Source organism: Nestor notabilis, unplaced genomic scaffold, assembly GCF_000696875.1.
Source record: "Nestor notabilis isolate BGI_N333 unplaced genomic scaffold, ASM69687v1 scaffold5418, whole genome shotgun sequence".
NCBI classification, from domain to species: domain Eukaryota; kingdom Metazoa; phylum Chordata; class Aves; order Psittaciformes; family Psittacidae; genus Nestor; species Nestor notabilis.
Window position 1 is genome coordinate 23,979 of NW_009941448.1, and position 15,566 is coordinate 39,544.

General features: G+C 37.1%; 1 protein-coding gene across 1 annotated transcript in view; it reads left to right on the forward strand.

Annotated features, from left to right (window-relative positions):
• Nucleotides 1–15,566, forward strand: part of LOC104410650 (type II inositol 3,4-bisphosphate 4-phosphatase-like) — a gene marked incomplete at its 5' end in the record, with an annotated part of 76,009 nt that overhangs the window by 18,968 nt on the left and 41,475 nt on the right. The window contains 4 exon segments of the mRNA XM_010020886.1: nt 1–106; nt 9,676–9,848; nt 10,885–11,008; nt 12,058–12,175. The exon segment at nt 1–106 is cut by the window's left edge and continues 30 nt beyond it. Of these exon segments, the coding sequence (XP_010019188.1) occupies nt 1–106; nt 9,676–9,848; nt 10,885–11,008; nt 12,058–12,175 (521 nt within the window).

The following is a 15,566-nucleotide window of genomic DNA, read 5'->3' on the forward strand; positions in this document are numbered from 1 at the left end:
GTTATTGCCATGGTGGACAGATTGCTTGAGAAAGACAGCGTCAGCAACGTTAAAGAGAGCGAAAATGATCCTTCAGCAGCAGATTGCACGGTGTTGCATACAGGTGGTAAGCAAGCTTTTGGGTTTTTTAATCACTGACTAGGGTAAATAAACATGGAAAAAGTCATGGAAAAACAATAAAGAGAAGGGTCAATAGTGTTTTTGATGAGAGTGCCAATAGCAAGGTTTTGCGCATTTGTAGCCTTGAAGGATAGAAGGCTATTTATCAAATTATAGCTCCATTGTGTGCTCAGACTCCTTGCTATGCTCATTTTTTTTGGTGCTACAATGAAAACCTTTTGAAACAACAGTGTTTTCCTTTAAAGGCTGATATAGTTTAATTTATTTCAGATTTTACTTGAATATACCATTTTAAGAAAAAAATTGGAGTGTGTCTTACTTATAAGGAAAGGTGAACGTTCCATTTCAGTGTCATTCTCCTGTAAACCCTTCTACTTTTCTGAAGTGATATACTGATTTTTGTTTTCTGATTTGCTAAAATTCATTTTTTCCTGTATACAGGTGTCAGTCTGTGTCAATACCAAAGGCTAAGTAAAGTGATTCCATGAGATGTGAAGAAAACTTTATCCACAGCAGGCCCTTGTCACCAAATCTTTTGATCTTCTCTTATGGCTACATTCCTTATTGCTTTCTTTAAGCATAGATTGGATCTGATTCTGAAGTCCAGCAAGACTTTCTGATGTGCAAGTGTGTTGGAAAAAATGAAACAGCTCCTTAGTGATAATGGTGGGAGCCCAAATATAAGGAAATTGTAACCAAACCTTCTGTCATCCTTCAATTAAAAAAAACCCAAACAAAAAAACCCCACAAAACAACAAAAATGCCACAACCACTTTATTTTAGGGAGCTTCAGATTTCCCCCTCCCTCCCCAGTCTGAAAAAAGTAATGATTTAGTATAATTCTTTCTGGATGCTTTTTGACATGCTTAGCAACATGAATGTTTACAAATTTTCCTTCATTCCCTTCAACCACCTGAACACGTCCTCTGTTGTTCTGTATAATCCATGAAATGTACATAAGCAGTCCATTATAGTTATAAAAAATGTGCTCTTAGCTTTGATTCAGGCTCACACCCTACACAGGCAAATGAAATACTGGTTAGAGCTTTTAGCTCACAAAGCCAAAACCCCTTAAAAGTTACTTCCTCTTAGGTAGTATAATAAGCAGTCATCAAATAGAATGAGAAGTACCTCTTGCTAAGGAATAATGGTTTGAAAATTATAGATGTGTTTCATTCAGCTGAGCTGTCTTCTGAAGCTGACAGGCCAAGGACACAAAACATATCAAGATGTTACGTCACTGGAATGAATTTCTTTTTCTCCCCTCATTTCAGCCTTCCCTATTTCTCTTGAATCAGTACAAGTTTCCTTCTTTGAGAGCACAATCAGTGCTTCTGATGAGTTACACTGAGTGTTCCGCAACATGAAAACTGCAGATTTTTGGGGCAGATCACTTTGTTTTCATGTTCACTTTTATGAGAAAGATACGATTTCCCAATGATATTTTCATGAGAGCATCTTGCCTTTTACAATTTATAGGACTTTCAAGGTCATTTAGAAATGGAGATGTTTTAAAATTGCTTTCTTTTATAGGACTAACTTAAAAGATAGAGCTTTCTGAAGAACCATCTAGGTTTTTTGGGGCACACCATCCAAAGTTGGTTGCCTAATGGTTTTCAAAACCATTGCCTTTGGTGCCAGAATTTTTCATGCTTGACTTCCCTATAAGAGTGTGGGTTTATATGGGTTTTTTTTAATCTGCATCCGTCTCTGAAGTTTGATGTGAAGCCTTAAAGATTCACCATGAAGCACCTACATAGAAGTTCTGATTCCAAGTTTAGGGTTATAAATTCTGCCTTAATTCTGCTCCATTTTATATCTGAAGCCTTGTTTGTATGGGCTCATAACTTTTTCCTAGATATAAAGCCATACCTTTTTTACACTGAGATATATTTCTAAAATTAGAATTTTATGCTACCTACAGTTCACAAACATTACATATATGAAAAGCTTGTTGTATCTTGCAATTATATTATACCATAATTTGAGCATAATGTATTTCATCAACACTGCAAATGTATGGGCACAGATAGATCTTTGAGTCTGAAACTGCTTCAGTGCTGGAGTTAGTCTGAAGAAACGTTGTGCTGATGTTTGTGAGAAAAATGGGGAATACCCAGGGTTTGATCAAAACAATGAAAAGTACACCATAAACATGGGATGAAATATTTGCTTATATTAGTGAACCTGACTGTTTTAATACTTTTTTTTTCCTAGCATATAACAATGATAAAGATGAAAAAGACTGCACGCATGTTCATTTTAGATGATAGAAGATGTTATGACAATAACTTGATGCAATAGCATATTCCTATAACAATAGATGTTGTCATAACATATATTCAGAGCTTCCTAAGATAGGTTTATATTTGCAATCTCAGTGTTGACGTCATGTGATCTTACTCTTCCCCTTCCCCCAAAACCCAACATGCTTATATTTATTGTGTGGAGTCTTGTCATCAGAAATATCAGTGGCATGTTTTTCTCGTGCTTACCTTTCAACATGAATTATACCTTCTTTAGCCTAACTTTTCATGCATTCTGACCTTTGAGTGTATTCTTAAGACTGAATTTGAGTTATCAGTTACCAAGGTAACATGCTATGGTTTCATCAGTTGCAGGATTATGATTTCTCTGCAGGATAAATCAAGAAGAGTAGATGGATTTTAAAGGAGAGAGAGGATTTTTACTGTTTTAACTCCAGGGTGGTTTGCCTTGGAGAACTACTTGACAACATTAAATCATTTTTATTTTTGCCTTACCTTTTTCCATGAGAGTCGGAATGTGAAAGCCTGTCCTGCAGCATTAAAGGTGCCAGTGAAACATGGTAGTTTACTCTTATGCTTACACAGCCCCCAACAGATCTCCACGTGTAGCTGTGCTGCTAAAAGAGTCTGTTGGTTCCATCTGCTCCTTGTACCACACCATCAGAACTATCACCTAGCCATTCCTCCACTGGCTCTGTGCGAGTACTCCCTACTTTTTCTACATGCAAAATCCACCACATGATCTCAGGCAATTTAAGCTGGCAGCGTGATTGCACCTGGATTTTGCCTTAAGGGAATTACAGAATCATGAACTATGTTGCTGGGCAGATGAATGGTCCAATGGTAACCTTCAGCAGAGGTAGCAAAGAGCGCCTGGGGAACGGTGCCATATTTCCTAGCTGGAATGAAGGGAGACATCTCTTCATAGTCACGTTGCTGCAGGCATAGGTGGGTTAATTTTTGTTGAATAATCTGATATCTGGCAGGAACTCTGTAAGTCTAGATTTAACCTTTCTGTCTTTCAGTGCATCCCTCCTAATGCAGTGCTGGTAGAAATGTGAAATAAAGCTGTGTTCTGGTTTTGTTTTGTTTGCATCTTTTATTGTAAGTTACCATTTAGTCAGGAAGATGAAAAATTCTCCCTTGGTTTGTGTTCGCTTGAGTAGCAGACATTTATTTTGAGGAAACAAAAACACTTCTGAAAACTTTCTTTTCCCTTTGTTTTCCTCATATTTTTCTTTCCTTTTCTCTTAGACTTGCCTTTACTTTAGCTCTATTTCTGCACTTTTTTTTCTTTTTCCTCACACTTTTGTATCATCCTTCTCTTTTTGATAGGGTCCTTACCTGGGCTATATGTAGCCCAGCATATAATTCCAGTGCTTTCTCTAAGTAATTTGGATAATAAAGGAAGCTTAAAAATGTGTAAGGGAAAGGGATACTATTTAACTGAACTAACAAACTAATTTTTAAACAAGACATCAGAATATTTAGTTGCACAACACTTCTAGAGCAAGGTTTATCCATTACTCCAATGTAATGATTATTTTAGACGTCCTTAGCTTAATGTCTGTTATTGCCATTGCTGCCTTTTTCTGTTTTCCTTGTGACTGAAGCTGCTGACACACTTGTATATGTAGGATTAGATGGTTTCCATTTTCACTATTAATCCATGTGACAGTATAGAAAATCTCAGATGATTACACTGGAATAATAAATACCCAAGATTTCAAGATTGGTCTTCTGCACACTCGAACTGTGCAAAGTAACTGCTGTTACATTAACTGCAGAAATACCAGGAAGACTTATACAGGTTTTTGCACGTTTTTGGTTTTCCTGTGAGAAATGCCACAGAATTATGAGCATAAAACCTCATTCTTTCTTCAAAGAGCTTAGCCCTCATACTGAGCTCCAAGAGCTGAGTGGCAAGATGGAGTAGGAAGCTGACGTTTTTGTGCTGCAAAGTTGAATACTTGAACTCTACTAAGTCAGGTTTTAAGCCTCTCTTAAAAAAGAAAATAAAAGAAATCAGAAGGGAGTTCCTGTCCTAGGTGAGTAAATTCAGACTGTGGGTTTACGTTACCTGGTTTGAAGGGTTTACTGCTGTTTTGTGTTGGTTGGTTTGTTTTGCTTGACTTTTTCCGTAAGGCAGATTTTGCCTAACATTCGATCCGTGATATCAAGACAACTCATTTGCATTCTTTGACTTCTATTATTTCAATTCTATAGTGGATTAATTGTATGCACAGGTAGTAAGGGAAAAGTTAAGTTGTGGGTAGCTGCTGTTTCATTCATTGCCATATGTCTGTACAGCCCTCTGTTTGTTATGCTTTCTTCTGCTTTTAATTCCATATTTAGTTTTTAACTTCATACCATTTATATTTTGAGGTGACTTGAATCCATCGAAGATTTCCACTGATTCTTAAGTGGTGCAGACAGCAGTGTCAGAATTGGCTTTTTCCTCTATTGCCAGGGCAAAAGGAGATAGAAGTCCAATTCCAAAGCCTCAGAGCTTTTCCTGGTTTATTACCAACGCATTTTAATAAGCACTTCAATGGGTCTGACTTTGAACAGAGCAGAAGCTTGCTTTTCTGCCAAACTTCATCAAATGTAACATGCAGTTTGACATATTGCAACTTGAATATTATCACATAGAAATGACTAGCTGGGTGCTAAACAGGTCATTTGCCTGTACAGGCATGCTGATTAAGAGAACATGGGACTGATGGGCGTTTTCCAGCAACCAAAGGGCAAATCCTGTCATAAACTGAACTTCCACAGCTCTCTGTTAGCAATGCAAGTGGAGTATTACTAGTGCTTTGCTGCACATATTCTTATGTTTTAATCTTACACTAACTGCATAGTGGTGATACCACTTCTAATTTCATCCTTCTGTTTTAATATGTTTGGCTTTTATGCCTTTAGTTTCCTTTCCAATGGCTGACTAGAACAATTTTTGAATTGAGTTTCCTTGCTTCATCAGTAGACTTTGGCTCTTGTTTGGATATTCCAAACAGGACATAGCGTCAGCAAGGTTGGAAAAGACCTTTAAGCTCATTGAGTCCAACTGTTACCTCAGGACTACCAAGTCCATCACTAACATGCTGCCCTTGTCATTTTAGCAACCTGACAGTTATCCAGTAGTCTCCTTATTGCTTCTGTTCTTGCTCCTAAGGTCTTTTTTGAGATGTTTACTCATTGAGTTAACTCTTCAGTCTTTTTCAAAGGATTTTCCATGGTGTTGAGGATGCAAATCTTGTGATTTGTCACCTGAAGCGTCAATATATAAGTCCTTGAATGTGTTGAACACAAAAGTGATTTTACAAAGCTATCATCAATCTCTGTTGGAGCAGAGGTCCTGAGCCATGGTTGGCCTCCTGTACCTTCTTTACAGCAGCAACTGATTCTGAGCTCACTGCCAGTTTTCTCATGAGGGAGGAGTGGCAGGGCATCTTGCAACTCTCTCCAAACTCAGATGTGTAAGCAGTAGCTTGTAACCGAGCAGTATCCTCGCATATCAACAATGTTGCAGCAAGTTAGGTCTAAACCTGATTTTAGACCAGGGTTTTAAAGCTCCATTTACAAATAATAGCTCTTCATTTATTTTATTAGTATTCCGTATTTATGCCTCGTATACAAGAAAATATTTTCTGAATTCTACTGAGTTTTCTTGTAAGCTTCAAAATACAATATTTTTTTGTTTCATAAACTTCAGTTTCACAGTGCTTCTCAGTTTCAAGGAGCAACTTAAAAGCTGTTGCTCTTGCTATTAAGCAAGTACTTCTGATGAATATTTGGAGCTCTGTGCATTGTTAATGAATGACCCTGATTTATATTCTTGCTGAAGTATTTGCAACAGGATATTCTGCATAACAAGTGACATACGGTGATTTTTAACAGACCAAATATTGGGCAGCTATATAGATTTATCTTTAGAGTTGTCCTTTCTAAGATCCTGGTCTCAGCATAAGATATGTCTCTTATTTTCAGCTTAACACACAAAACTTGCTTTAAAATAAATGGATAGACATGGGAATGCACAAGTCCATGCATAAATATTCTGTTTTCAGGATACAATGCAATCCCTCTTTTAGATTTACTAACTAGCTCCACCTTCTGGGGATTGAACATCCGTACTAATTTTGACCAAGGATTTTCAGTGTGAGCAGGGAGTAGGATGATAGCTATGGATAACTTAATCACAAGAGGCTTTAGTTTTATCTTCTTTTGTTTTGGCAAGTACAATTCTATTTATATTCTATAATAAAGTAATTTATCTTTCCTCAGTTGTTAGGGTAAAGTTTCCAACAAACTTTCAATTTTTGTTGTTTTCTACAAAACAAAATGTATATGTAAGTAAAGCGCTGCATTCTTTGGGACATTAAATACTCAGTAGGATTTATTTTTAATATATATAGCATGAATGCCCTTCAGTGAAAAAAAGGCCTTGAAAATATCAAATCTTTAGATTCCTTCTTAATGCAACTATTACTGACAAAGATTAGTTAGTAAGTCAGTATTCCAAACACGTAATTTCCCAAAAAATAGCCTTGTGAGAAAATGATCTTGAAGGTACTAAAAGGTATGTGCAAAATAATTTGGAAAATCATAATAGAAGGTGGTTATCAGTTGCTTACTGTCAACCTGGAGGGCTGTATGAGGTAGAATCCACTTACATTTGTTCTGGGTCCGGTATTATTCAATATTTTCATTACTGACTTAGCTTATGAAATATGAATGATACTTATAAAATTTGCAGATGCTTAAGCCTGGGAGAGGCTTTAAGCACCATGGGAGCAGGATTAGAATGGATCTTGATGAAATGGAGCACTGAAATATTAGGATGCAGCTCAGTAAGGGCAAGTACAAAGTTATGTTCAGAAAGAAGCAGAAATACAGTGCAGATTGACTAGTTAAGTATGGCAGCTCAGTAGAGTGAGATCTAAGTATTATATGACCAGTATGTGACCCCCTCTTTTATGAAAAAGAGTGTCGGAAAAGCTCTTTAGTCCTATCCACATGATCTGAAATTGTAATAGCAGGTTCACAAAGTGTGGCTGGTTTGAGAAATTCAGCTTTTTCTCTCTTGCCCTGGCTGACAGTGTACTTGCAAGATCTTTGGCTATGTCTGTATCCAGCTCCGCTTTCCCATGAAAGCAGAACAGATGTCTATTTAGCAATACCTTAGGTCTACTTTAAAGTGGCCAGGTATGATCTTTTACATTATTTGGGCAAGTTGAAAGCAGGCAAGGTATTTTAATCATATACAGCCCTGTTCATGGGTTCCGTAGGCATTGCATCTTTTGATCTTGTTTTGCTGCAGTTGCTTTCCATGGAATTTATTTATTAATTTAATAAATTGCTATAGTTTAAGACCCAAAAGGAAAGTTTAAATTGTCTGGTCTGTCTCGTCTGACTTCCAGTATGTCACACCTTGTTGTTTACCTTATTTCTGAAATTGACTGTGTCTCACAGCAGCTTCTGGCCTGTGATTGCTCTTTTGCTTTTATTCCCTAGAATAAACATCCCTGTTAGTACTTGTTATTTCCTCCTCATGAAGAGGGGACATCAAGTTTCTGCTCAGCCTTTTTGACAGGCTTAAGGAGATTAAACTACTCTAAATCTTGCAAGCTCTCCATTTTTCTTCAGCAGTCTCCTTAAAATGTGCACGCTAGATCTTGGCACATGGTGTATAGGTGCTCTCTTAGTCAATGGCATGTATAAAATCACCTCTTTTTGCTGGAGCATGAAACGGGGGATGGTTTTTTTCTGTTTTGCTCATGGTGGCTCTAACTTCATAACTGCTGTTTTCCAGGGAATGGTTCTTCAGTCTCTATTGCTCACATTTAAACATGTATGCCTGTGTTAGAATACCTGTTGCCTGATCACAAAGACGTTATTTGCAAAGGAACTCAAGCTGTTCCCTGGGACTGCCCTGTCCTTCCTTCTTCCTATTTCCTCATTCCTGCACCTTATTTTATTATTTTTTTTTTTCAGTTTCTCCTGGCTTTCAAAGTTCTATCCAGTCTTCTTGGCTACAGTTGTATTAATTTACATACTTTTCTGGAGGGTAGCCAAATTGACTTTGCAACAGACAGCTATGTCTTCCTGCCTAAAGAACTTCTCCAGAACTAATGAGCATTTCATTGGCCTGACTCAGAACGTTACCTGAAACAACGTGCTGTTATCTTCCATCTAATTACAATTTAAATGGAACACATTTTAATTATCATTGATTCTTAATTATGCTAATCTACAGAAAATATGAGTAAGTGATGGACTGTATTAAGTCAGTTACTCTATTTTTATATAGATCCTTCTGCAGTGTTGATTTTTATTTTAAACTGTAACAATGAAACTGAGATGCAGATTCTGAAGGAGGGTGATTTATTATTGTTGTTGTTGTTATTATTTTATCAGCTTGGAGAGATAGGTAAAACTATGTGCAAGTACAATGCAGGTATGGTTTTGTTAAGTCCTGAAAAATCCAGGAACAGCTTGGGAATTAGGCAAGTTGGAGTAAGCTCCGTTCCTAGATATCGCTACATTACATTTGTAATTTATTAAGGAGTTCTGTTTTTCAGGCATTTTCACTGGCTTGTGTTTGCTGATATTCCTAGCATGTATTTTAATAGAGCAAAACATATTACGAAAGTCCTAAATCTCTCTACTTGAAGTACCTAAAAAAACTGAGTTCAGTATCTCTAAATATTTAAAGAGAACAATATAGAGAGAAGCTAGAAAGAGAAGGAATGTGACCTGAAGGTTAGTGTTTTTTCCAGCTTATATTTTAAACAGATAATATCCTTCCAGATACCTACTCATTCTTCTGTTTTGCTTTCCAGCACTCACTTTTCCTTAGTTATAGGCTCTTTCCCCTGTTTTTTGGTGATACTTCATTTGTTTAGATAACAAGGTGTTAGTGCTGGAAAGAATAGATCTTCATCTTCACTTCATCTAAATGAGTTTTCATGTGTATCCCCGTATGCTCTGTTTATGGCACTTTAATGCAAGTTTTACAGAGAGGTTAGGTCTGTTAAAAAGTCGTTGTTTCAGGATGTAATTGGATCCAGGCCAAGGATTTAGCCCCAGTTTTGGTGGTATGCTGGCGTCCTACCTCTAAAGCATATTCTCTGGTGGTGTTTGCTGTAGTGCAGCAGTTAGGATAGAGCTGCAGAGTTGTTTTAAAATGTAGGACAATCTATGCAGCCACTGCAGCCCTCTTTCCTCTCTGAAAAGGATTTTCATTGCAAGTTTTCTGTTTTGGAACAAATGTTCTGTCTTGTTCTAGGTGACTGGTATGAGCAGCTTTATCCCCTGGTGATTACACTGAAGGACTGCATGGGAGAAGTGGTGACCAGGGCGAAGCAATCAATGGCGTTCGTTCTGCTCCAGGAACTTGCCTGTGGTTTGCCACAGTGTTTGATGCTGACCTTAAGAAGAGACATCGTCTTTAGTCAAGCAGTAGGTTGTTTTGTGTCACTTAATCTCCTACTGCTGCTATAATTAAGCATTTTGTTCATGCCAGTGCTTGTGGTTTTCTTTTTTTTTTTTTTTTTTTTTTTGTTGCCTTTTTTTTTTTCCTCTTCCCAATTTAACACAACTTTTTTTTTTTTTCATATATTTACCATTACATGCACTTAAATACGTTATAATGTGACAGGGAAAATAATAGTAGATGGAAATCCATAGTAGCTGTATCACTGAGTTAGAGAAGGTCTGCAATGGACTGGCAAAGGTTACCAGTCCCCTTTTTGCACAAAGAAGGATCCATAAAGTTACTTTTAGTCTTCCTAGATTAAATGCCGGTATCCTCACCTGTAGGTGAAGTTCTCAAGTCTAGCCTGGAAAATTCCTTGCTGCTGTTCAAGATAGGTATTTTTTTTTCCCTCGATCACCTTGGAAATGAAGAACAGATTATCTGTTATCAGACTGTAGCACAATTTTATGTGTTTGAAGACCGTTAGTATGTCTCTTCTCAGACTTGTCTTTTGGTGAATAACTGAAGTGGTTTTGATCTTCTGTAGATCATATTTTCCAGGCAGATTTTTCTCTGAATGATTTATCTAATTTCTCTCTTAAGTTGTATGTTTTTGCTAGCATAATTAAAGAGTTAGAGTGCAACTGCCAAGGAGATTCACTTGCATTAGGTGCCTATCTGCTTTCAAATCCATCATAATTTGCAGTCTTATGTGTTTACAGCCTGCCAGCGGAGGTTCTGGTCTCACTTATGTCAGTGTAAATAGCACACAACCCCACAAAATAAATGAACCTTATCTAATGTAAAATAAGGGAGTATTTCACTGCTTTTTACACCAAAAAATGCCTCAGTAATATATTAATATGAAATTATGTATGTAGTCACTGAACAGAAATATCTATGCAGTTTTCCTCAAATATCTAAATATTACTTCTGTTGCGTATAATGATAGCAAGCCTCATTTCAACTATGTTATAACAGTACATCTGTTAGTTTCATATGTTTTCATTGTCTTTATAGCTCGCTGGATTGGTCTGTGGGTTTATAATCAAACTGCACACAGGTTTACATGATCAAGGATTTTTACAACAGCTTCATACTGTTGGATTGCTTGTGCAATATGAAGGACTCCTTAGTACGTATAGTAAGTATTGTTCTTGAACAAAGTTTCATATGTATTCAGACCAGAAGCTTACCCAGCAGGTTCTTATTTTAACCTCTGTTCTGCTTCCAGTAATTTGCCTTATGAATCAACAAATACTATCCTTAGGATACAACAGGCTTCCATATAATAGCACAGTTGAAGTCATTGATACTGTGCTGTCAATTCTGCATCAAAAATTACTCATTCATTTTATTCTCAATTCCTTTGGGAACACTAGCTGCTAATTATTGCAGGCAGAGTGCTGAACGATGTCATCTTAAATACAGGAGACTCCTTCCTCAGTACAGCTAGTGGAACTTTTGGCCTTAATAAAAACTGTCTCCATTTTTATAGGCAGTTGACCTAAGCAGGTTTACAAAGCTAATCCAGATAGCAGATTTAAACAGTTAGTAACTCTATTAGCCTCTGCCCTGACCACACCAGTATTGGTGATGTCAAGATAGCTTGAAAACTCTTTAATTCCTAGCTTGTTATAGATGCCATCATTTGATACTTATTAAAAAGAACATTTGGAGGGAGAAACTGCCTTATGTTTCAAAAATGCTTTGATCTGGATGTATTGGATCCTTCCCCAAATTAGAGGTTTTGACAAAAGTAAGGGTTTAGCATTTGTGCAGCTCTTTAATGCACAGGCAATTGCAGATCCTCACTTGGAGATTGCTATCAGGCTCCCATTTGCATGATGCTTGTTGTTATTCTCAAAACCTTTGTCCCTCATCAGCAGGACAGTCTTTAAAAACACTTTCAGAATAGACAAAAAAGGCTTTTCTGTGGTTATTCTATGCACATACAGAGCAGCCTGATTTTCAGAGGTACTTAATACTCATAGTTATCATTTAGGCCACAGAGAATTGTCAGCAGTTCTAAAATTCAGTCTGCTTTTATGTAGGTTACTTTAATGTAGATTTAGGACTGTGATTTTTTAGAAGCACAGGCTGGAAAATATAATCCCTGTATTGCTTTACTATAACCTATTCAGTGATTGATCTGTCTACTCTGTTAATAACCTCTGTAATCTTTCCATATAGGTGAAGAAGCAGGGATGCTAGAAGACATGGCTGTGGGAATCTCAGATTTGCAGAAAGTAATGTTTAAAGTCATCGAAGCCAAATCAGAAGATTTTTTGCCTATCATAACTGGAAGGCGGTAAGAACTTTGTTTCCTGGAGCCCATGGCATGTATTTTAATCTGTAGCACATGAAAAGCCCAGATAGTGGTTTTCTTGTTGCTGAATTCTATTACATGGGAAGTGCAGTAGTTTTACTCTTCATGAGCTGAGTGGAGATGTAATGAGTTAGTAGAGATTTGTAAAGCTAACGGTAATACGGGCTCTGGGTTACTTTCCTGATGAAAAGCTAAAAGTTCCAATTATTAAAACAAATTAATCAAAACAGTGTCTGGGTTATGCAGAGTTTCTGTTGTGTTTTTCATACTGAATCAAAGAGAGGCGACAAGGTCAGTATTTACCTAAGTGGCCTCTAACTGGAGAAACCTTGGGTTTGAGGTTTACAGAACTTGCATTTCAGTGTGACAAATGAAATTACATTTCGAAGAGTTAGGCCTTCGTTTTCTTAAAACGGAAACTGGAAAACTCAGGCACCAAAACCTAGTGGTCATCTCTGAAAAATGAAACCTATCTTAGTTGCTGAGGATCACACAGGACATACGCAACCTCAGAAATCCTTGTGCAAAGCCACTGATACATTATGAATCCCTCATAAGCACTGCTGAGTATCAGGACATAAACTGATATACTTCATTAATTATGGCTATGAGAGGGTTAATAAGATTGTTACACATAAGGAATGTGGGTTTTATCTTCATTATTATTCTAGTCTGAAGCTCTGAATGTTTTTACTTTGCAGAAATCACTTCCTTAGTAGTATCATTATTCTTAAGATGACTGTAAATTAAATTCAGCTAAAAGCAGCAACTTTTAGAAAAGATGTGTTTCCTCTGAAGGGGGTTTTCACCACTGATTTACTTAATTATCCTGGATAATTCACTCTTATTCTATGGGCCTTCTGAGAAAGGGTTGAAATAAATAGCAGGAAGGCCAGAGTATGATAGGCAACGCATCGGGAATAATTAAGAATAATTATGGTGTGTAGATAAAACATAAGAAATACATCCTTTGCAAATCACAGCAGTCAAAAAGCTTGAAAAATCCAGCACCTACATTTACTGGCTTGCTGCCGTTACTGCGGTACACTGAACTGTCACATTAGGAGGTCCTGGACTGAAAAGAGACTTGAGCTTTGAGCTGCCTCGGGCATTCTGAACTGATGGAGTAGTCAGTCTTTAGGAAGAAGAGTTACTGCCTGTGATTGCTGAACTGTACTTACTGGCAGGTATTCACTGGATGGAATCGGTATCAGCGAGGAAAAGATAAAAATCTTGAAAGCTTATGTGTAGGAGCCCTATTCTTGTTAGAGCTGTGATGAGACAGGTCCTATCACACAGCATTGGAAGTCAAGCATAAAAAGAGAAGACAGTGGAAAACCTGGTTATTTCTAATTAATGTGTAAAATCATTTGGCTTGTTATATGGTCTGGCTCAATAAAATGAAGCTGAAGGACTCTAGAAATGCAAGACACAAAATCAAGCTACAAATTCTTATCTTGCAGAGTCAGAGTATTCACTGGTAATTGTTTTTCTCGGGAAGACTTAAGACTGAGGTTCTACGTAGACAAACAAATCAATCTAAAGAGCTGTGGCATTGACTAGCAGTGTGGTAACCTGCTGATGTGGGTGGCTGACTGACCGTCCAGGAAAAGTGAAGTTTAGTTCAGGTGCTCAGGTTCTTTTATTATTATAGGCATTATATTATAGTATTTTATCATACTTACATTCTATCAAAGAATTTTATAAAAGTATTTGTGCACATGAACTTTGAGACACTGCAGAGTTTGATACCATGTTTTCATTGAAGCCCACTATCAGACTAGCGCTTACAGCCACATCGGAATGATCTAAAAAGTCATCACTTAGCTAAAAGAAGAGCTGGGTAAAGCACTTCCCAGCTGAGGTGCAGCGACTGACCATGTGTGCATTGTTTTTTCTGTTGCAAAGCAAAGGTGCATGTAAATTACTTGATATGGAATGATAACCAATATTAGAGAATAAGGCAAATAAAGTCAAAGAAAGGGATGTTCTTAAATTAAATAATGTATAATGCCTAAATTTATACAATTCATTCTGAAAGAGATTATGATTTTTTATTTACTCTCTTAACCATGATAAATTTCTACACCCTGTTGTCCTGAGAGATCATTAAATGTTAAAAATTATGTACTCATTTTTCCTTCTCATTGGAAAATGTAGTAGCTACCTTTCCCATCTCATGCCAAAACCACCTGGTATCTCTACACTGATTGTAGCCACAAAAAGACAGAAATGACATGGCAATAAAATTTACTGCTCTATTAGTGTTTCATGTTTAAATAGAAGCACAGGACCTGTAAGATCTTTGGTAAATTAACATCAAACAAGTCCTCCGGATTTCACTACTTTGAATTATTTTTTCTTTTTTTCCTCACCTGACTTCAGTACCATTCCTAGACAGCTCTGTCAAAGCTTGGAAGCCTTTTACTTACATGATCAGAAATGAATTGTTTTTGTTGTGCAATTAGTTAGAGATTTTTTTTTAAATCTCTGATTTTAAAGTTACCGAGGATTCTCTCTGAGACTTCTAAAAATGTTTTGAAAAGAAGAAGAAGAAAAAAAAAAGGCAAATGGTACCATGTTAATTTATCATGCCTAAAGGTCAGCATTTCCCAATGTTCTCTCACACACTGAAAGATTAGTAGTGATTTTGGGGGTGTGAAATGTAGCAGTGCAGGGATTTGGTGGCATTTTGGTTCAGATGAATTAGACTAAACCAACATTTCTTTTCAACCTCATGAAAGCACTCCATCACAGAAAAATGTCCTGGCAGTATCTGACAGCAGCTAGGAGTGCTCACATGCACACTGTGAATGAATACAAAGATCATTTGAGGTTTTTTCTGTCATCCTTGCTAACTCTTCATTTCCTTCACACGAGTGAATTAATTAAACAAAACACAAACCAAATAGACTTATCTGGGGAGTGAAACTATTTCTTCACACACACACCCCTTTTATTTTTAATCCCTTCTAAGACATGTATCCTCCATTCAAAACTGATAACCCCCTTCGGTAGGGAGCATTTGGCATTTGCTCAGAGATGACACGCTAGTTCTAGCCTGTACCAAGGCAGAAACAAGGCATATGCTGTTGTCCTAGTTGAATGTAATTACAATTCAGTCACAAGTCTCTACTGGATCTATTACATTTTGCTCTAGGATATGTGGACAGGATAGAGGTTCAAATACAACCATGAACTCGTCTAAGCGAAAATGCTTATCCGAACACCTGCTCTGAGATAGTGCCACTCATCCCTCCAGCTTGCCAAGGTTGTCAGAGCTAGTGCAGAAACTGCCCTTCTTCTTCAAGGTTTTCTGAGTTTTCTCTCCCAAATCCTACACATGGGTAATCCACATTGTATTTTAATTCTT